The sequence below is a fragment of the Laetiporus sulphureus genome, assembly GCF_001632365.1.
Source record: "Laetiporus sulphureus 93-53 unplaced genomic scaffold LAESUscaffold_31, whole genome shotgun sequence".
NCBI classification, from domain to species: domain Eukaryota; kingdom Fungi; phylum Basidiomycota; class Agaricomycetes; order Polyporales; family Laetiporaceae; genus Laetiporus; species Laetiporus sulphureus.
In genome coordinates this window covers 93643-113180 of record NW_024468540.1, presented here as the reverse complement: position 1 = coordinate 113180, position 19538 = coordinate 93643, and the positions used below count along the sequence as shown (strand labels likewise).

The 19538-nt window shown below is 53.3% G+C and overlaps 9 protein-coding genes across 9 annotated transcripts; all 9 read left to right on the top strand.

Moving 5' to 3' along the window:
- The first annotated feature begins 620 nt into the window (after window positions 1-620).
- On the top strand, window positions 621-1190 carry LAESUDRAFT_287787 (uncharacterized protein). Its single transcript, XM_040901850.1, has 2 exons — window positions 621-979; window positions 1043-1190. Exons 1-2 carry the CDS (start codon window positions 749-751, stop codon window positions 1067-1069), a joined length of 258 nt encoding a protein of 85 aa, XP_040762336.1. The 5' UTR covers window positions 621-748; the 3' UTR covers window positions 1070-1190.
- A 1065-nt stretch (window positions 1191-2255) lies between these two features.
- Window positions 2256-2792, top strand: LAESUDRAFT_760891 (uncharacterized protein; the record flags this gene model as incomplete). Its single annotated transcript, XM_040912823.1, has 3 exons — window positions 2256-2400; window positions 2455-2618; window positions 2679-2792. 3 exons carry the CDS (start codon window positions 2256-2258, stop codon window positions 2790-2792), a joined length of 423 nt encoding a protein of 140 aa, XP_040762335.1.
- Window positions 2793-3831: 1039 nt separating this feature from the next.
- Window positions 3832-4490, top strand: LAESUDRAFT_287767 (uncharacterized protein). The gene is made up of 4 exons (XM_040901849.1): window positions 3832-3866; window positions 3936-4017; window positions 4073-4260; window positions 4319-4490. The coding sequence occupies exons 2-4, from the start codon at window positions 3981-3983 to the stop codon at window positions 4367-4369; spliced, it is 276 nt and encodes a 91-aa protein (XP_040762334.1). The 5' UTR covers window positions 3832-3866; window positions 3936-3980; the 3' UTR covers window positions 4370-4490.
- A 466-nt stretch (window positions 4491-4956) lies between these two features.
- On the top strand, window positions 4957-9143 carry LAESUDRAFT_703211 (aspartyl-tRNA synthetase cytoplasmic; the record flags this gene model as incomplete). Its single annotated transcript, XM_040906514.1, has 14 exons — window positions 4957-5356; window positions 5611-5703; window positions 5756-5976; window positions 6046-6126; window positions 6185-6250; window positions 6311-6557; window positions 6687-6847; window positions 6914-7133; window positions 7187-7242; window positions 7305-7469; window positions 7536-7763; window positions 7823-8374; window positions 8428-8739; window positions 8797-9143. The coding sequence occupies 14 exons, from the start codon at window positions 4957-4959 to the stop codon at window positions 8875-8877; spliced, it is 2883 nt and encodes a 960-aa protein (XP_040762333.1). The 3' UTR covers window positions 8878-9143.
- A 671-nt stretch (window positions 9144-9814) lies between these two features.
- On the top strand, window positions 9815-11830 carry LAESUDRAFT_287612 (uncharacterized protein). The gene is made up of 3 exons (XM_040901848.1): window positions 9815-9893; window positions 9957-11650; window positions 11718-11830. Exon 2 carries the CDS (start codon window positions 10036-10038, stop codon window positions 11602-11604), a length of 1569 nt encoding a protein of 522 aa, XP_040762332.1. The 5' UTR covers window positions 9815-9893; window positions 9957-10035; the 3' UTR covers window positions 11605-11650; window positions 11718-11830.
- LAESUDRAFT_287510 (uncharacterized protein) lies at window positions 11770-12577 on the top strand. The gene is made up of 2 exons (XM_040901846.1): window positions 11770-12292; window positions 12353-12577. The coding sequence occupies exons 1-2, from the start codon at window positions 11868-11870 to the stop codon at window positions 12438-12440; spliced, it is 513 nt and encodes a 170-aa protein (XP_040762331.1). The 5' UTR covers window positions 11770-11867; the 3' UTR covers window positions 12441-12577.
- Window positions 12578-13435: 858 nt separating this feature from the next.
- LAESUDRAFT_813964 (uncharacterized protein) lies at window positions 13436-15542 on the top strand. The gene is made up of 3 exons (XM_040914547.1): window positions 13436-13620; window positions 13684-13693; window positions 13745-15542. The coding sequence occupies exons 1-3, from the start codon at window positions 13511-13513 to the stop codon at window positions 15350-15352; spliced, it is 1728 nt and encodes a 575-aa protein (XP_040762330.1). The 5' UTR covers window positions 13436-13510; the 3' UTR covers window positions 15353-15542.
- A 430-nt stretch (window positions 15543-15972) lies between these two features.
- On the top strand, window positions 15973-16604 carry LAESUDRAFT_287515 (uncharacterized protein). Its single transcript, XM_040901847.1, has one exon. The coding sequence runs from the start codon at window positions 16140-16142 to the stop codon at window positions 16473-16475; it is 336 nt and encodes a 111-aa protein (XP_040762329.1). The 5' UTR covers window positions 15973-16139; the 3' UTR covers window positions 16476-16604.
- Window positions 16605-16822: 218 nt separating this feature from the next.
- LAESUDRAFT_682381 (subtilisin-like protein) lies at window positions 16823-19359 on the top strand. Its single transcript, XM_040905788.1, has 8 exons — window positions 16823-17415; window positions 17470-17735; window positions 17801-18035; window positions 18101-18211; window positions 18277-18476; window positions 18546-18683; window positions 18739-19183; window positions 19241-19359. The coding sequence occupies exons 1-8, from the start codon at window positions 17158-17160 to the stop codon at window positions 19301-19303; spliced, it is 1716 nt and encodes a 571-aa protein (XP_040762328.1). The 5' UTR covers window positions 16823-17157; the 3' UTR covers window positions 19304-19359.
- Window positions 19360-19538: the final 179 nt, after the last annotated feature.

Sequence of the window (19538 nt, the reverse complement as noted above, 5' to 3'; positions counted from 1 at the left end):
GTTCGAGAACGCACACGACGGGTTTGTCGGGTGTGTCCTGCTCCTGGCCTGGAAATGTGACTAGTCTCGTAATCAGACGGTATATGGGGGTGTTTCGCAGGGTACTAGTAGTGCCACCATAGCCACCAGCTACAGCGGAGTACAGATCGGAGCGCCAAAAAAACGTGCAGTTGTAAGATGCGGCGTATACCATTAATGCTCTCACGATCGTCTCTTCGCAGCTCTTCGCCTTGTGTTTCAATCTCGCCGATGGATGGTGGTATGCAAACAATGCTCACCGTGTTGCGCACCGTAGCAATATTTCCTCACCGGCCAATCTCAGATACAACGAGCGTACGAAAAGAAAGTTTAATGGTGACGTGGACTGTGTTGCTAACACTATAGAACAACTGCTGTATTTCCGGCAATTCTGAACCACTCAGGCATTTCAGACGTAGTATCATCTCCAATTGTGCACGACACGCATGTGCATATGCGTGTGGAAACGGCATCGGTTTGACCGCTTACCTCCATCACTGGCAGCGCACAAGGCGCTCTGGAGTCTGGACAGCAATTGGGCGGGGGGTGTTGGGCTGTGGCCTCCGGTAAACAGCTTGACGTATCATATCTGATACGGCTGTTCTGTTTGAAGGCGAGACAGATGGCCTTAGCCGCAATCTCCAATACCTCTGTTGTTCGTAAGCCCACATCTGAACCTTACCTCTGCGTTCATGCCCGGTCAATCAGGCATTATACAACGCGATGAGCGATGGGCATCCTTAAAGCGCCTCCGAGAACTGTTCTTTTTGCATTGACCATTGTCACCGACGTTGATACTTTTACAATGTCGAACGCGTCAGCTGCAAGCATATTGGCTCAGGAAGAAATGGATCTCTTACAGCAATTGCGAGGACGACGATACTTTCCGAAATGTTCAACTGACAACTTTGCGATCACTGTCACAGAAACACCAACAACTACTGTCGTCTCGCAGCTACCGGTACGTCCCCGGGTCGGACCATTCTGAGCAATCGAACTCGACTTACAGACCGGACATGTTCAGCCCTCATCTTCTTTGAGTACATTGTGACTTTCTCCGAAGAGGTTCACGTCATCTGGGGAGCCAGGTTCACCGCTGTCACGGTTATTTTCGCCCTCAACCTCTATACGCTGATACTTGGTACAAGGCGTCAGTTTGGCGCTGAATGTCATCGGGTGGCATACTCCACTGGTAAGTCACATGTCGTGTCGTGCTGCAAGTGACACGAGCACTCACGATCTACGCGCACACAGAGGTCAGTGGCGACGACCGCATTGTATGTTCAGCGCGGTTGATAGGTTGCCGCAGCTGGGAAGCTGTCAACGTATTGGCGAATGTGGCGATTATTGTTCTCGAAGCTGTAACGGCAAGTCAGAGATTGTTTGACCTCAAGTTTCATGAAGAGATTGATTGATAAATTGTTAGGCTTTTTCCGCGTTCCGCACATATGCTATCAGCGGACACCAGATCGTCCCTGCATTGCTAGTCTTGCTACTGGGGCTAATGCTGGTCGGCGTCAACCTCGTGAGTATATATGTTCTCCGCCATCGTATATCTTTTGAGCACCTCTGGGCAGTTTTTAATCACAGGAATGCCACATGCATTCGTGACTGACGCAGGCAGCTATCCACTTTGTACCTATAACCCCCGCGAGTACTATAAGCCCAGCAAGGACGTCGCGACAGAGAAGCAAGTGCCATGTCCACTTCTCCGCCGTCGGCGCACCTAGTACTGATCTTCCTTTGCATAGACGTGAGTTTGAAGACCGATGAGTTGTTAGTCTGACACGCACGATTCCCGCAGTCGTCCTCGCCGCGTGCATCTGCGCGGCTGTATCCGGCCTGATCGTGGTCCTTGTCACTTGGCTCGAAACGTTCGGACTCATCATAGAAGTGCGGAAGTCACGCTTGAGACTCTTAACCGTAACTTGCAGCATCGTCGCGATCGATCCTCTTAACCTAAGAGGATCGATCACGACGATGCTGATGAGAGACGGTGAATATGTGTTGCTCTGTTTGTACATGCGATGCCTTACAAGCAGCTAATTCAAGGCTCGCTCCACTTCATGTACGTCGGACTCTGTCACAGTGCCTTGTCATGACTCTGTTCTTCCACCGCTCGTGAGGGCCCTATTACTTCTCAAAACCCTTGAAGTGCAAGCAGAGTCCCGTAGCCTCCGTCACAAGTTTCGTGATACCGTAAGCGACCTCGGCTCATACTCACTTCAGCTCATCTCATGCTTACGGAGTCAACCAGAATCTCATCAATCCCGGTATCGCGCTTCATCCTCAATCTACGCCAGGTATCTCTCGGCAATGTGGGCTTGAATACGATTTCTCACAGCACCCTGAACACGCCGGACTTTACCTCTCCGGCACCTTGTGAGTACCTTGCGTATGAGAATTTAGCCTACGTCGGTCTCATCGGTTCGACAGATTCTCGAATCCAGGAGCAAACCGAACAACCGTCTCCTCGTGAGATTCGACGTAATCTCGACAACATTCATAACAAGCTCTCCATTTTCTGGGATGCGTGGAATGTCGTAGATGCTGCATGCGGGGATCTAAAAGTAGATCTCGAACAAGCGCAAAGTACCATTGTACGTAGGCCTGGTCTGTTCTTCCGCCACCTCGTGCTGACGAATTCTTTCCTTCTTCAGACCCTTCCAACTCCGTACGAAGCCCATCTTCAGTCTGCGCGATCGGTCTACGGCGTCTTGATCGAATGCATGCGTGCATATGCACAGAACAGGTTGCCGATATTCGATACCTGAGTGTACGAATTCACCCGCCTGTTGTTATCAAAGCATGTTTTGCCCAGCTGTCCTGTATCGTGTTGTTGTGAGTGTCCGTTTCGTTATCATAGATGTCGCTTGCCATGCGTTCGTGCCCCGCTGTTGCTTAGCCTGACGTGGATTGAGCCCCGTCAATGTGAATATGTATGTACTGCTGCCCATACCGGTGCGAGTGTCAATTCGATTGCCATTTTGCGCTTTTTCGGCATATGCTGCGGCGTCGGGCATGCTGCGCTGAGGTGCTTCGACTTCTAATCGCACGGCGTCTCAAATTATATAAATCGGAACGCGATACGAAGGCGCTCCTCATTGCTCTGCCTTGCTCTCATCATGGGCGCAGCTCAAAGCATCGCGTATCGGCAACGTCCAGCACAAAATAATGCTTCAGACCTAACACCCCTGGATGAATTCTCCACACTTGCCGAAAGACACGAGCGGATCAACATGCTGTTTAACTCCATCTCCCGAGAGCTCAACACCGCGGAGCATGTTGGTTGCGATCATCCCCTCTACGAAGAATGGGACATTTTGCAGAGTGTCTGTGAACATTGATATACAGTCGGAAACATTGATTTATATTATTTGTTCTGAATGCACCAGAGACATACTCAACTCTTTCACGGCTCGGTGCAAAACGCTGGTTTCAGCGCGGAATGCCTCAAAGGTCGTTTTCACGTATGGCTGGCGTGCACGGCAGATAACTGACAATTGATCAGCTCTTGAAAGCAACATCGTAATATGGCAATATTCCTCTAGTACGCCTGACTTAGTCAACATGACGGACATGGTCGATTTCAAACAGGTACGTGGTCATCTTGACAGATTCGTCTACACTGCAAACATTAATGCAACGCACGAATTTAGCAACTCGAAGGACACGCGTTCAAAGCACATGGTATAGCCGTGAGGTTCGAAGAGCTAGGTGAATCATCAAGCAATTCAAATCGCATATACCAGGCTTCTGGACCGGACTCCGGGCAAGGTGAGCTGCATCTTTATGACTAGTATCTTCATCGTTTAGAGCCGTCGGTCTATAACAGCTCTGCCAACGATGTGAGTTTCTCCGTTTGTTCGTCTCCGTTTGTTCGTGATTTAACAACCTAGCAACTTGTTGCATTTCAGGCGTTGGATAAATTGCTTGATATTTTGCTCGGCGTGATAGAATGGATGACTTCGCGTGTTTTTGAAATGCTTGGAACCGGGTGTGAGGTCGCATCACATTCTCTTATAGGTCGTCACCTGATTTTACATTATTGCAGGCTGCGGTGCTGGTGGGTACAGGGATATCAGCAAGCACCCCAAAATTACAAGGCGCACGGTTATGATAGATCGAGAAAAGCTCGATAGCATGGAGGGCCTACTGTCAAAGACCGTGAAAACGTGGAAAGCTCTGGACATGAGGTACGCACATTTACTGGGCGCTTTGGCTGCAGCCTGTTCGGTGGTCGTGAGTGCAAGTCATCTCGCTCTTGTACGAGGCTTATAAATTTGCATGCTGCAGAAAGACTCCGAAGTTTGCGATGTTTACCTCGAGGCTGCAAGATTATCGTGCATGATTTTGTATGAATGCATGTCCACTTACAATGCAGAATGAACTTCGGGAGCGACTGAGTTGACTCATGTGTATATCCTTTTCCTGACGTTTTACGTCGTTCAATTCAATGTCTTCTTGTGCGTCAAAACGTGTAGTAACACAATGTCAGTCCAACAGCTGCGGCGAGGTATTATGGGGTGACACTCGAAAGCGCTTGTGAAAGAGCCACGACGGGTGCACTGCTGAGCATCTGCTCAACGAATCCACACCAGGGTACTTCTGATATCATTTTGAAGGCTCTCAATCACAGGCCCCTAAAGGATCTTACATGTATTAAGAAGAGCGGCGGACGCCGTGCATCGGTATGATCGGTATGCCCGGCGGCCTCCACGCGGGCTTCCCCATATGGCTAGCGGCCTGCCATAAGAGGCAGCTCTCGGTGGTGTAGTTAATCACGTGCCGTGAAAGTGAGGTATGACGTAGATGGTGGGATGACGTTAGCGCCAAGCAGAACCGGCAACAGTGTACGTCTCGAGCAACTCCGACACGCCCCGACCCTTACTCGACACCCCTGATAAACGTTTGGCTACGTTGCGGTCGATGTCTGCCATGTCGAGCATCAAAAAAGTCATCCACCGCGCCCGCAACTCCATCTCGTCAGGACACTGCTCGTCGCCCGTACGGGAGCTGGACGACGATGCCCACAACCGGCACGCGTCCAACGGCCACGCGCACGTCGATGACACCAACGCCGACTGCCCCACTGCCGCACAACGCCAGCAGGCCCACGAGCCCGACAAACCGCATCATACCCAGCGTCCCTCGACAGAGATGAGGCGGCGCCGCATGTCTTTCACCGAGCAAAAGGTGGAGAGGCACATGGAGCGCAAGGAAATTGATAAGCGCGAGGCGGCAGAGCGAAAGGAGAGACAGAAACACGCGCATGATGAGGATCCGCTACGAGATAATTACGGGGATCTGCCAATGAACATGTCCCAGAACCTGAGCGGTGACTGGTCGCACATTATTTTTATGTTTGAGCTTGATCCCCGACTATATGCGCTCGAAAGTCGATCATTACTGGTCCGTCCTGTGGAGACGCATCTCGGACTCATGCCATTGGTAGAGATGACTGGAAATTGACTGTACAGACGTTGCCGCTTCACCACGAACGTGTAGGGTATACCTTCTGCGATACGCCCTTGATTTTTCTGAACCTTGTCTATTACGCTGGACACCAAGGCTGATATATGATGTTCCCAGAGACGCGTCTCAGTTCCCTTATCGCTGTCAATGACATGGAGCAAGGCACGCATGTCACCTTTCGCGCCCGCGTACACCATATAAGACCACTAGGTCCGCCCCCTAGCGTCACTCAAACCTCACTTACACTCACCGCCTCTTCCAGGTTCGAAGATTGTCTTCATCATCTTTCGCTCCCAATTAAGCACACTCCAGGGTGTGCTCGCAGAGGAAGAGTACAAGGTCTCGCAGAACATGATCCACTGGGCTGAAGGTCTCAATCGCGAGACTGTCGTCCTTGTCGAGGGTATGGTGCAGAACCCGCCTGAGGACCAGTCGGAGGTGAAGAGCGCACGAGTGAAGAGCAGAGAAGTCAAGGTGGAGAAAGTGGGTATACTATTCAGATATGCCTTGCTCGAAGTGTGTTCGTGAGATCTGATTTTTGATCATTCGTAGCTATATGTAGTTGCTGGGCCAACTTCCCCTCCACCGTTCCAGGTGGAGGACGTCTCAAGAGCCGAGAAGGTATATCATCAGGTGCACGACACTTGAAAAGCTTTACGCCTGCCGAGACGTTGACCACCCGCATGCACAGGAAGACGCGCACTTCTCGCGGGTGAATCAGAAGACGCGACTCTTGAATCGGGTGCTGGACCTTCGGGTACGTCTGTTCTTCCCTTGAAGTCTAATGTTGCAACGCTACTAATGCGCAACTTCATAGTCTCCGACCAATCAGGCTATCTTCCGCATCCGCGCGGGCGTGGGCACACTTTTTCGGGAGTACCTTCTTGAGAGGAATTTCTTGGAGATTCAAAGTAGCAAGTTCCAGAAGACCAGCACGGAGTCAGGGGCAGCGGTGTTCAAGGTGGACTATTTCAGACGGCCGGCATTCCTCGCGCAAAGTCCACAGCTCGCGAAGCAGATGTGCATCGCGGGTGATATGGAGAGGGTTTTTGAAATAGGACCTGGTGAGTGTCCTTCCGTTCGAGCATTTGTGGAAACGCAATCCCGATGTTGCCAGTTCGAGAACCTGCGACATGGTGGCAATACAGTGGTTTTGGGGTTGGAATGAGCATAGAAGGCTGACTATTGCGCAGTGTTCAGGGCAGAGAACTCGAATACCCATCGACACTTGACTGAGTTTACGGGTCTGGACCTGGAGATGCAGTTTGAGAGCCATTATCATGAGGTGCTGGACACGATTGACGAGCTGCTCAAGTATATTATCAAGGGAGTCCAGAAGCGGTATCGGGAGGAGGTGCGTAGCTGAGTCTCCATTTCTGCATGTGCGCAAGGTGCGAATCACGTACGCCTGTATGCGTAGATCGAGACGGTGAAGCTGCAGTTCCCGCACGATGATCTGGTGATCCTAGATGAGACGCCGCGGCTCAGATTCGCAGATGGCATCCGAATGCTCAAGGAGTCGGGGTGGAAGGAGGAGGACGGCTCTGAGCCGAGCGAGTGGGCCGACCTGAGTACCAAGGCGGAGCAGCGCCTGGGTGTGCTCATGAAAGCTAAGTATGGGGCGGACTACTACATCTTAGGTGAATAGTCTGTTCCAAAGGTGACGGTCGTTGATTCGAATAGACCCGCATAGACAAATTCCCGCTGGAGGTACGGCCGTTCTATACGATGCCGGATCCGCAGGACCACGTGAGTGCTGCTCATTGTTGGAGTCTCCCAGTTGTGCTCATTGAATTGAATGGGGTGCACAGCGGCTATCTAACTCGTTTGACATCTTCCTACGGGGAGAGGAGATTCTATCAGGCGGGCAGAGGATACACGTCGCACCGATGCTCGAGGAACGGATGCGTGCCGTGGGGATCGATCCCGACTCGATGAAGGACTACGTTGATGGATTCAGGTGGGGTTGTCCGCCGGTAAGTGCGTGTGTCGTCATAGCTTTATTCGCGCAGTGCTAAAAATAGAGTTTCTGATGAAATAAGCACGGGGGCGGTGGAATCGGCCTCGAGCGCGTGGTCATGCTATTCCTTAAGTTAGGGGATATTAGGTATGCGAGCTTGTTTCCGAGGGACCCGCGCAGCTTTCCGGCGAACGGCCAAGACCTAGCGGAGGCTTCGATGAGCGCGGCAACACATATGATTCTGCATGGACCGGAAGCTACGACGTTTAAAGAGGGATACCCCCATGGAGACATGCCCCTGCTTCAGGATGTGAGTGGTATGCGGAACGTTGTTAGGTGGTGTGCTGATAAGTTGGGTCGATGCGGCAGCTCATCGCCAAGTACGGCGACTCGACGAACACATCGTGGATCGACCCCGCGTGGACAGTGTGGCGTGATCCGGCGACTGGTGCGGCGGTTGGGTACATTCCACAAAACGAGTTCGCGGTGGCGTTCGGGAACCCGCTGTGCGAGCACAAGCAGATGGGACGGGTGGTTCAGGCGTACGTGAAGTACGTCGAAGAGAAAAACCTGAAGCCGGTATGGTGCTGCATCGATAAGGAGTGCGAACGGATAGTGGCGGAGGATATGGGGTGGAGCGCGATCATTGCGGTCGCGGAGGAAAGGCTGAATCCGATTGAGGTGGATCCTGCGGCGAATGATAAGACGGTGCGAAGGAAGATACATAAGGCGGAGAGGGATGGGGTCAAGATCGTGGAGGTGGAGGGGGGTATGGACCCGAAGACAAGAGAGAAGCTGGAGGAGAGGTGTAAGGAGTGGGCGGAGAACAGGAAGGGGACGCAGATCCACCTGACGGGCGTGCGGCCGTTTGACGATATGAAGCACAGGAAGTACTTCTATGCGGTGGACAAGGACGGGAAGGTGAGCAGAGGCCCGATTTGAGATGTGACCGTTCGCTGAATTCACTGTATCAGCCGTGCGCGATGGTGGTGCTTGCGCAGCTGGCACCGACGCACGGGTTCCAGATCAAGTGGTCGCTCGAGTTTCCGGGGGCGCCTCTGGGCGCAATCGAGTACATTTTGACACACGTGATCAAGAAGCTGGGGGACGCGGGGTTGCGGAGCGCGACGTTCGGGGCAGGTGCGACGGAGCGGCTGCAGCGGGTGGATAATTTGGGCGGGTTCAGGGTGCGGACGCTGGAGAAGACGTATAATGGGATCGCGTCGACGTTCCATCTTTCAGGGAAAGGGGACTTTAGGGCGAAGTTTGGGATTCATCAGGAGCCGGTGAGTGCTTGAATGTCACAATGGGCGTGAATGGTGCTCATGAGATGGGTGTGGTAGATGTTCATTTGTTATCCAAAGGGCGGGCTGGGCATGAAGGGCATCGAGGCTATCATGGCTGCTCTGCAGATGCCGAAATGAACATGGGAACGGACCTTTACCTCTGCACAAGAACAAAGAAGTGAACAGTATATCCGAGTCTCAAGCTGTTACGGTATTCTTGCATGCTTTTGTATCCCTTCTGGCTTATAGTGCTTACCGTGTGCGACTTCCCTGTTGGATATGTGGGATGGCACGTCATGAACGCTTGTCTGTTTGTCGGTGATTCTTTCTAGTCCGAGCTGGTGCTTGGTATACCTACTATACCATACTGTACAGTGGTGATGTTATATGATTACTATCGTGCGAAGAGGGGAGCCGTGAGGGGGGGGACCTGCTGTCTGGTAGGTATGAGTCGTTTGTTCCGGTGTTTGGAACAAGACCAACGATTGAGGAAGATACGCTAATAGTCATAGATGATCGAATAACAATTATCAAGCTGGTGTTCATGTATCATCAGTTGGATAGTTTCGGTCGAAGGCAAGTACTAGCAGCGAGACAGCCCAGGTTCGAACTGCCCAAGACAGAGTTCGCCAATTGCAAGACAAGCACTGTGCACTGGACCCAAACATATTCGGTAGACTCGGGAATGTCAGCTGGACTCCACTCTCTGGTCTTGAAATGGCAGGAGAGTTTTCATTTCTGGTTTGAAGTTTCGTCGTTGCGTTCTGCGCCACTCGATGGTCACGTAACGCGGAGGGACGCCGTGAGTGACACGGGACGCGGCCGTGACTGTCACACTTGCGGGTCGCCTCCGTCTGCGGCGAGCATAACCATAGCAGGAGCAACCCCTTCGTCGCAACGCTGTTCGCGCACACATGCTGGCTTTTCTCTTCTGACCAACTCAAGTTCCTCTACAACCAACAACCTCTCTCCATCTGTCCTCCTACTTTCGCTCTGCCCACCCCACGCCCCAACAGTGCTCCCGCTACAGATCACGCTTCAAAGTCTGTCGCTCAGACATTCTCCACCCATCCACTTCCGCTCGAAGAATCGAGTGCGTCGGACTTGATGAAGATGCTGCCTTCCGAGCTCGAGCAAAGGGACACTCGCCCACGGTGCGTCTCTGCCCGTCCCAATCATATCATTATACATGCTGACCGCGACCTCATTGTATACAGCGCACGTGAGGTCAGTAACCTTTGTTCTCAGTCTAACTCAACAAACTGATGTGACATATAGCTCAAGCATATTGAAGGGATGATCAAGGCAGCTGAGACTGCTGCGGTTCAAGCTGAGTGGCGTGACTGGAATGCCGACGTCGCGATCAATCGTCTTCCTCCCGAAGTGCTCCGGGAGATATTCGTGACGACCTGCACCATCAAGCTATTTGAATACGAATCTGCACGCACTGTTTATGAATGCATCGACATAATGACTGTATGGAACCCAACTTGGATTGAAAAGGACAGAGCAGTCAGTCTCATGCTCGTCTGCCATCATTGGAAAGAGATCGCCTTGGGGATCCGGGAGCTCTGGAATTGCATTGAAACAGTCCGGGGTAATAGAGATCACGTCTTGCTGGAGAGGTCCGGCCGAGGCCCGCTCAAGGTGCTGGTTCGCGGCAAATCTTGTGCTGTTGCGCATGCTCTCCAAAACGTGGAGCATTCATCCCGAATCCAAGAGTTATACTGGAAACGGCCCTTAGCATGTGAAGACCTTCGAATGCCAGCACCCTCGCTGAAGTCTCTTGCACTGCAAGAAGACCGGGGTGACAGTGTGCCAGACGGATCCCTCAAGTCCTTCGACAACCGCACCCCGTGTCTGGAGCGCCTGTCACTGTCATGGTTGGGTTGGCTGCCCAGCAATGCGTTCGCCAAGCTGACATTCTTGGCTCTCGACACGTGCGTATTGCCTAAAGCTCCCATCAAATTACGCTGCTTGCTTGCTGGAACACCGAACCTGGTCGATCTCATCCTGCAAAATGTATCCGACTACCCGCACATTCGAGTGGAAACTGAGCCTGCGGACATGAAGCCTGTGTCGCTCGCTCGGTTGCGCCGGTTGCTGATCGAGTATATGTGGGCCGATGATATCGACTATGTCTTCCGCGACGCTCAGCTAAATGAAGACGTGTCTGTCTCGATCAAACGTAAAAGAAAGGGCGATGATGAGCAACGACTTCTAGATGTGGTATCCACTTGGTCGTTGGATGCCCTGAAGCAACCCAAAGAACTGCATTTCCAGCCGCGCATCGCCATCGTCACTGGAGCCTCTTCTGGTTTCCGTTTCGAAGTCGAAGACGACATGACCCTCGAGGATTGGACCGCATTCAACTGGCCACAGGCTCTTTCCCTTTCCAGCATCTCTCACCTGTGCACGTTTGAGCGGGATGCATGCAGGCCGCCCGATCTTGAATGTGTCTGCAACCTTCTTAGGCAGATGACCGCACTTGAGACATTGTCCGTCAAGATTGCGAGCCTGACGAAGATCGTCGATGCACTCACACTCTTCCAAGACCCAACCGACCCGCCTCTCTGTCCCGCACTGACGACGCTACGTATCGCCATCCAAAAAGATAGTGATTGTGACATAATTCTGGATTCGATCCTCCCGCGTCGCGCGCAGCTTGGCATCAAGCACCTTTATATCGGGTTAATCGATTCTCAGAATGAACGCTGGAGACGTCGTCAAGCTGTGAAAGACCAACTGTATGGCAAATTCGAGTCGGTGAATTTCGAGACGCTGTTGCACGATAAGGCATACAACATTACTTTGCCGCTGGTTTGTGTTGAGGAGGCGCATGCTTTGTGGCCGTCCTGGCTTTAGGTGTTGTGTGGACGAGAGATTGACGTGGATTGCAGTGAGACCAAATGTATGCTCATGTCTGGGTTCTCGTCTCGGTTGCTCATCGCTCATCATCGTTATTCTGACGCTCACAGAGCGGGGATGTATTAGAGGAGAAACAAATGTATATTGTGCTATAGCAGATGTCCACCTTTCTGAATGCGAAGCCTTGGACTGAGATGTGGTGAATGTCATGACTACATCCTAACCCTCCACATTGACATGCATTCAGCCACTGTCCATGCATGATGCCGCCTAGCCTAAAGCGCACGGCCGGGACTCTAGCGAGATTAGCTCGCGACGACGAGGTGCGCACCGTACCTTTCTCGCTTTCCGCTAGCCGGTCTCGCCTTCACGCCACTCCCCGTAGAACTGAGCCCACACCCTCTGGACTCGTGCGGTCACTAGACGCGCCCGTGCTGGAACTTATGCATCGCATGTCCGATTTTGAGCCCTATCAACTGACATCTTCAGCATGTTTCTGTCAGAATCCATCCATCATATATATCGAACACTCGTTCTCCTGTAGCACACCACGCAGACACGAATGCGCCGGCTCCTTCAAGATTTCTTCTGCTGGAACTTCCAGCGCCGCCGCCCTTTCTATCACCACCTTCGCTCACCTGAAGCGTGCAGCAGCCCTTGCGGTTTGTCAACGCACCATCACCAGGCACGCACCGCATCCACGCCTTTACAAATATCGCTGACAGGATCAGATCGATTCTTGCAGAAGTGAATTCGACCTTCTCCGGATAAGATACGACGGTCAACTCTGCGAGACGCATTTTGTCGGGACATGTACATGCAGTCTTGCCTGACTGTCCCCATCATAACGGGCATCAACCCATTCCGAAAAGCGCATGATCGCCCCCGTGATGGAGGGAAGTCATCCCGACGTAGTATGTTCCACACGCGCGAATTCCGCCTCAGGAAACCAATCGCATGGACGTACCGTCTGTAAGTCACCGTACCAATGAATCTCGCTCGTTGCTGATGCCGTTCTTCGAGCAGATGCGCATCAGAGACCTGCCCTGCCTGTTGAGTTACGCGCGCTTGAGCTCTGCCCAAGCTCTGACGGGGACATCAAGCTCGTTGACGACCCTCGCATGATAAGCGCTGCGCACAACACTCGTTCGCTACTCACTTCATGGACATAACAATGGGACCAGCCCTTGCTCATGGCCTCTCCTCACGTCACCAGTGACAGGTGGCCAGGCCTTCTGTATGGAGCAGAGGTATATTGAAAAGGATCGGGGTGGAGGCTGAGGGATACGATAGAGCGGAGAGAATGGAATTAATAGACAGAATTGGGTCATATGAATCGGCGCGTGCTGCATATCGCCCATGCGCTGGTGGCGAAACCTCGAGCTGTCGAGCGGTCGCGAGAGTGCCAGTCACCGTGTGCCCGCAACGGATGGCACAGATAGTGGTTTGAGCTAGTTGACCGCCCGATGCTGAACGCTTACGACCAGTGAAGCTTTCAAAATAACAAAGAAATTCACCAGTGAGATGCACTCTTCGCCGCATAGCAATACTGGTCGCCATTCTGCTCGCTACTAACCGACTCGATGGTTGGCTCGTGGTGGTTTACGTGATTTACGTGAGTAGTATGGCGAGACGGCAGGGTCGCAGTGCGGCGCTCTCATAACGGGCTTGCCACGGACGCACAGACGGGCGTAGTCGTGTATTGGAGTTGAACGTTGAGCGAGTGCATCATGCGAGCGGAGGATGTTTAGAATCAGAGCGAGGGAGAGGAATGAGCGCCACAGATCTCCAGCGCTCGGCGACAACGCCACATTCTCCCCCTTGCCTGCTCCAGGCTCCCACTGCAGTGCCCCTTCAACTCTCCTCGCAGAACACTGCCGTCGCGAACTCAACTTCATCGACAATGTCACGTCAGAAACGTGGTAAGAAGGTACCTTCGCTCGAAGAATTGAGTGCGTCGGACTTGATGAAGATGCGGTCTTCCAAGCTCGAGCAAAGGGACACTCGCCAACGGTGCGTTCCCGCCCATCCCGATCATATCATTATACATACTGACCGCGACCTCATTGTATACAGCGCACGTGAGGTCAGTAACCTTTGTTCCCAGTCTAACTCAACAAACTGATGTGACATATAGCTCAAGCATATTGAAGGGATGATCAGGGCAGCTGAGACTGCTGCGGTTCAAGCTGAGCGGCGTGACTGGAATGCCGACGTCGCGATCAATCGTCTTCCTCCCGAAGTGCTCCGGGAGATATTCGTAACGACTTGCACCGTCAAGCTAGATGAATACATATATAAATACTATGGATGCGACGACTTCATGACCGTATGGGGCCCAACTTGGATTGAAAAGGGCAGAGCAGTCAGTCTCATGTTCGTCTGCCATCATTGGAAAGAGATCGCCTTGGGGATCCGGGAGCTCTGGAACGGCATTGAAACATATTGGGGACATAAAGATCTCACCTTGCTGGATAGGTCCGGCCAAGGCCCTCTCAAGGTGCTGGCTTGCCGCGAATTCGAACCCCCTTATGCTGTTGCTCCCGCTCTCCAAATTGTGGCGCATTCATCCCGAATCCAAGAGTTCTACTGGATAACATCCCAGAACCCAGAATATCTTCGAGAATATCTTCGAATGCCAGCGCCCTCGCTGAGATTTCTTGCGTTGCAAGGTGACTGGGGTGCTACGCCAGATGGATCACTCACACTCTTCGACAACCACACTCCGTGTCTGGAGCGCCTGTCACTTTCATGTCACTGTTGGCTGCCCAGCAATGCGTTCGCCAAACTCACATTCTTGGTCCTCGACAGATGCTTGTCATCCAACGCTTACATCAAATTACGCAGCTTGCTTGGTGGAACACCGAACCTAGTCGATCTCATCCTGCGCGGTGTGATTGACAGCAGCTACGAGCGATACGTCGGAGCAGAAACCGAGCCTGCGCACATGAAGCCTGTGTCGCTCGCTCGGTTGCGCCGGTTGCTGATCGAGTGTATGAGGGCCGGTGCCATCGATTATGTCTTCCGGGACGCTCGCCTAAACGAAGACCTGTCCGTCTCGATCAAAGATATGATAAGGAGCGATGGGCAGCGATTTTTGGAAGTGGTATCTGGTTGGTCCTTGAATGCTATGAAGCAACCCAAACAACTGCATTTCCAGCCGCACGTCGCCATCGTCGCTGGAGCCTCTTCTGGTCTTCGTTTTGAGGACTGGAACTGCACGACCCTCCAAGATTGGACCGCATTCAACTGGCCACAGGCCCTTTCCCTTTCCAGCATCTCTCACCTGTGCACATTTGACCGGTATGCACGCAGGCCGCCCGGTCTTGAACGTGTCCGCAACCTTCTTAGGCAGATGACTGCACTCGAGACACTGTCCGTCGACATTGAGGTCCTGACGAAGATCGTCGATGCACTCACACTTTTCCGAGACCCAACCGACCCGCCTCTCTGTCGCGCACTGACGACGCTACGTATCGCCATCCGGAAAGATAGTGATTGTGACATAATCCTGGATTCGATCCTCCCGCGTCGTGCGCAGCTTGGCATCAAGCACCTTTATGTCGGGCTGATCGATCATCAGAGTGATTATTGCTGGAGGCCTCGTCAAGCTGTGAAGGACCAACTGCATGGCAATTTCGAGTCGGTGAATTTCGAGACGCTGGTGTGTGATAAGGCATACAACATTACTTTGCCGCCGGTTTGTGTTGAGGAGGCGCATGCTTTGTGGCCGTCCTGGCTTTAGGTGTTGTGTGGACGAGAGATTGACGTGGATTGCAGTGAGACCACATGTATGCTCATGTCTGGGTTCTCGTCTCGGTTGCTCATCGCTCATCACCATTTATTCTGACGCTCACAGAGCGGGCATGTATTAGAGGAGAAAAAAGTATATTGTGCTACAGCAGATGCCCACCTTTATGACATGCATTCAGCCGCTGTCCACGTATGATGCCGCCCAGCCTAAAGCGCACGGCCGGCGCCCTCAGAGCGAGATTAGCTCGCGACGACGAGGTGCGCACCGTACCTTTCTCGCTTTCCGCTAGCCGGTCTCGCCTTCACGCCACTCCCCGTAGAACTGAGCCCACACCCTCTGGACTCGTGCGGTCGCTAGACGCGCCCGTGCTGGACCGTATGCATCGCGTGTCCAATTTTGAGCCCTATCAACTGATATCTTCAGCATGTTTCCTTCAGAACCCATCCATCATATATATCGGGCACTCGTTCTCCTGTAGCACGAATGCGCCGGCTCCTCCAAGACTTCTTCCGCTGAAACTTCCGGTCTCGCCGCCCTTTCTATCACCACCTTCGCTCACCTGAAGCGTGCGGCAGCCCTTGTGGTTCGTCAACGCACCACCGCTAGGCATCGCGCCTACATCTGTGCGAATATCGCTGACAGGTTCGAAAGGTTCTCGCACAAACGACCCCGGCCTTTTCTGGATCAGTGACGACGGTTGACTTTGCGAGACGCATGCTCATCTGGATGTGCGCATGCAGTCCTGCCGGTCGACGGGTTTCGTCCATCCCAAGATGGCATGTCGCGTTCTGCGCCACTCGATGGTCACCGGGTATTGTTCTCTTCACTGATTCTATGTTCAGTCGTATGGCAGATGTTGGGCTTGGACATGCTTCCACCGCATGCGCGTGCCAGTGTATTTAAGGTGCCATTCCCCGCCTTCAGTGTTGCGACTCCTCCCCTCCCCTCTCTCCTATGTCTCTGTGCACTAATGGTCAAAGAACCTACCGTCCAGTACCGATGGCTGAGGATTTGTGTCTTTGACTCTTTGCTCTCCTGGTTCTACATGAGATCTTGCTTCGTAGCTATTCAGCTTCTTGGGAACAAACTCTGTCGATCAGTCTGCGCCATTTAAGTTGGCGGCCGCTCAGCGCTCAGCGCGAAGGCCTCAAGCTCAAAGGTGGAGCTCAAGTTCTCCCGCGCAAAGTACTTTACGGTTTTAAATGAGAGACCGCGGCGGTGGCCATGCAACGCAATCGGCTGTTTCCGATCAATTAACGCGCGTTTCCCACATTCTTTGGTCTCGGTTGCAATTCTTCCCTTACCCGTGAGGACAAGGTACATAGTTCTCTGCAGTTCGGTTCTTGCCAAGGACAACCGCTTGGATGGGCAGCTTCCATGCATATTGCATGGATGTGTCATGTGGCGCGGAGAAGTATCAACCGGTTGCCATCGGGTGCTTCTTTACTCGAAATCCGTAACGCGTATCAGTCGTCCCCCCCAGGAACTTTTCGCTTCCGCCCGCCAGAGGCTTCATCCACAGTACGCTGCGCTCAGTGTCATCATACCATCTCCTTCTTGCACATGGCTTATGCGCTTCCCAGCCGATGTTCACGCGGTCTATTTGGGTCAAACGCCTTTGCACTGGGTGACACATGCGGCTTTCCTGGTCTCGATCAACGCCTTGTAATAAACGGCCTTCTCCCGGTGATTTGCCGCCGTTGCACGCGATGCATACATATATCGTATGATATCTTCGAGCCTCATCAAAGGGCATCCTCTTTGCCCGCTGCTGCTTGATCAAGCTGAGCGCGACAATGCTCGCTGTGGGCGTTTTGGTGCTCATGGCTCTCCCGCTCGCGCTGGGGAAGCCGACGGCGGGATCTATGCACGTTTTGGGGCGGCGGGACAGCCCTCCTGCTGGATACACACTTGTGGGCGCAGCATCGCCCGGTCTGATGCTCGATCTGCGAATCGCGCTCGCGCAGAGCGATCCTCTTGGTCTGGAGGAAGCTCTATATGATGTCAGCACACCTTCGAGTGAGCATTACGGGCAGTATCTAAGCAAAGAGGAGGTGCGTCGTGCGCTGTCATATGGTGTACTGGCCACTGAGCGCTTCTGTTAACAGGCTGCAAACTTCGTGGCACCGACCTCGGAGACGCTCGCGGCTGTGAACGCGTGGCTGGCGCAGAACGACGTCGACGCGAAAACGCTGACCCCAGCTGGCGACTGGCTCGGGATATCCGTGCCTGTCAGCAGGGCGAACGAGCTGCTTGATGCTGAGTTTAATGTCTACGCGGACGAGACGAGCGGGAAGCAGGCTGTCCGAACGCTGTCGTATGCCGTGCCTCAAGAGCTGCAGGGGCATGTCACCGTCGTGTACCCGACCACTACGTATGCGGGCATCTTGGAACATTGGAACGATTGGCTGATCGTATTGTGTCGTGGTGATCGTCTAGGTTTCCCTCGAGGAATACGCGACGGCCTGTGATCCATTCCGAGTCGGTGTCGGCGGTCTCCGCACGGTCTCGCAGGGCAGATACATCAGACGTCGACCCATCATGCGCCAGCACGATCACCCCGTCCTGCTTGCAATCCATTTACGGCATTCCCTCCACTCCAGCCACACAACAGTCGAACCAGCTTGCAGTCGCTGGGTACGACGACCAATGGGCGAACAGGGATGATCTCGAGGTAAATGTTATTCATGTAATCGTCTGCTTATGCCTGTATGCCCAATCTGAGATCCGCACTCTCAGACATTCCTGAAGACGTACCGCCCGGACATGTCAGACCTCACCACCTTCAAGCTGCAGACCCTTGACGGCGGAACGAACAACCAGACCGAAGCGGATGCTGGCGTCGAAGCTGTGCGTCAATGGTACCATCCATTGATCAGTCTCAGCATTATACTGACGTCAACTGATGCGTGCAGAACCTCGATATACAATACACGGTTGGTGTCGCGACCGACGTTCCGGTGGTTTTCATCTCTGCGGGACTAGACAACCACGACGGCGCTCTGGAGGGCTTCCTCGACATGACCGAGTTGCTGCTGAACGAGGACTCGCCGCCGCGAGTGTGGACGACGAGCTATGGGCCGAATGAGTACGACGTCCCAATCGAGCTTGCATAGTGAGTGTCTTGGCTTATGCGTCTGTGTGGCTATGAGCGCCTCTGAATGCTGAATGGCTCTCGTCGCAGCAATCTGTGCTATGCGTATGCTCAGCTGGGCGCCAGGGGAGTTTCTATCCTCTTCGCGTCTGGTGACGGCGGTGTGTCAGGTACCCAGTCGAGTACGTGCACAGACTTTGTGGTTCCCTTCCCGGATGGCTGTCCATTGTAAGTACGACTTCTACGTCTTCTGCTGCCGCAAGATTCACATCTTCTCGCGCAGCATGACCAACGTCGGCTCGACGACAGGCTACGCCCCCGAAATCGCCGCATGGTTCTCCGCAGGCGGGTTCTCCAACTACTGGACGCGCCCCTTGTACCAAGAAGCAGCCGTCTCCTCCTATCTCGCCTACCTCGGCGACACGTACGTGGGGCTGTACAACGCGTCTGGGCGCGCGTTCCCCGACGTCGCGACGCAGGGCGTCAACTTCTCTGTCGTGATCGACCAGGAGTTTTATATGGTGGACGGGACGAGCTGCTCGAGCCCGACGTTCGCGTCTGTGATCGCGCTGCTGAATGACGAGCTGGCTGCGGAGGGGAACCCGCCTCTGGGGTTTTTGAACCCGTGGTTGTATGGGTTTGCGGAGTGGGCGTTCAATGATATCACGATTGGGAATAACCCCGGGTGCGGTACGCCTGGGTTCAACGCTACTATCGGATGGGACCCGGTATGATGCTCTCTGTGTTCCTTGATGTGCTTGTTGCTGATGTGCGATGCGTCGTAGGTCACCGGATGGGGGTCGCCGAATTACACCAAGATGAGGCTTGCAGCAGGGCTCGCTAGCTGATCGCTGTGGCGGTTCTGTGGCTAATTCGATTCTGGGAAACGCAGCGTTGATCTGGGTGTTGGGACTTATCAATATGGATAGACATAACGAAATTAATTAATGGATTTGACATGCCATCCGGCTTTTAACTCTCTATATATGCATATGTGCGTGCGATAGATCTCGACAGCAGAGGCCAAACCACTGCTGGGAGTTGCCTTGTAAGGAAGGCAGATTGCCAAAAGTGTACATAATG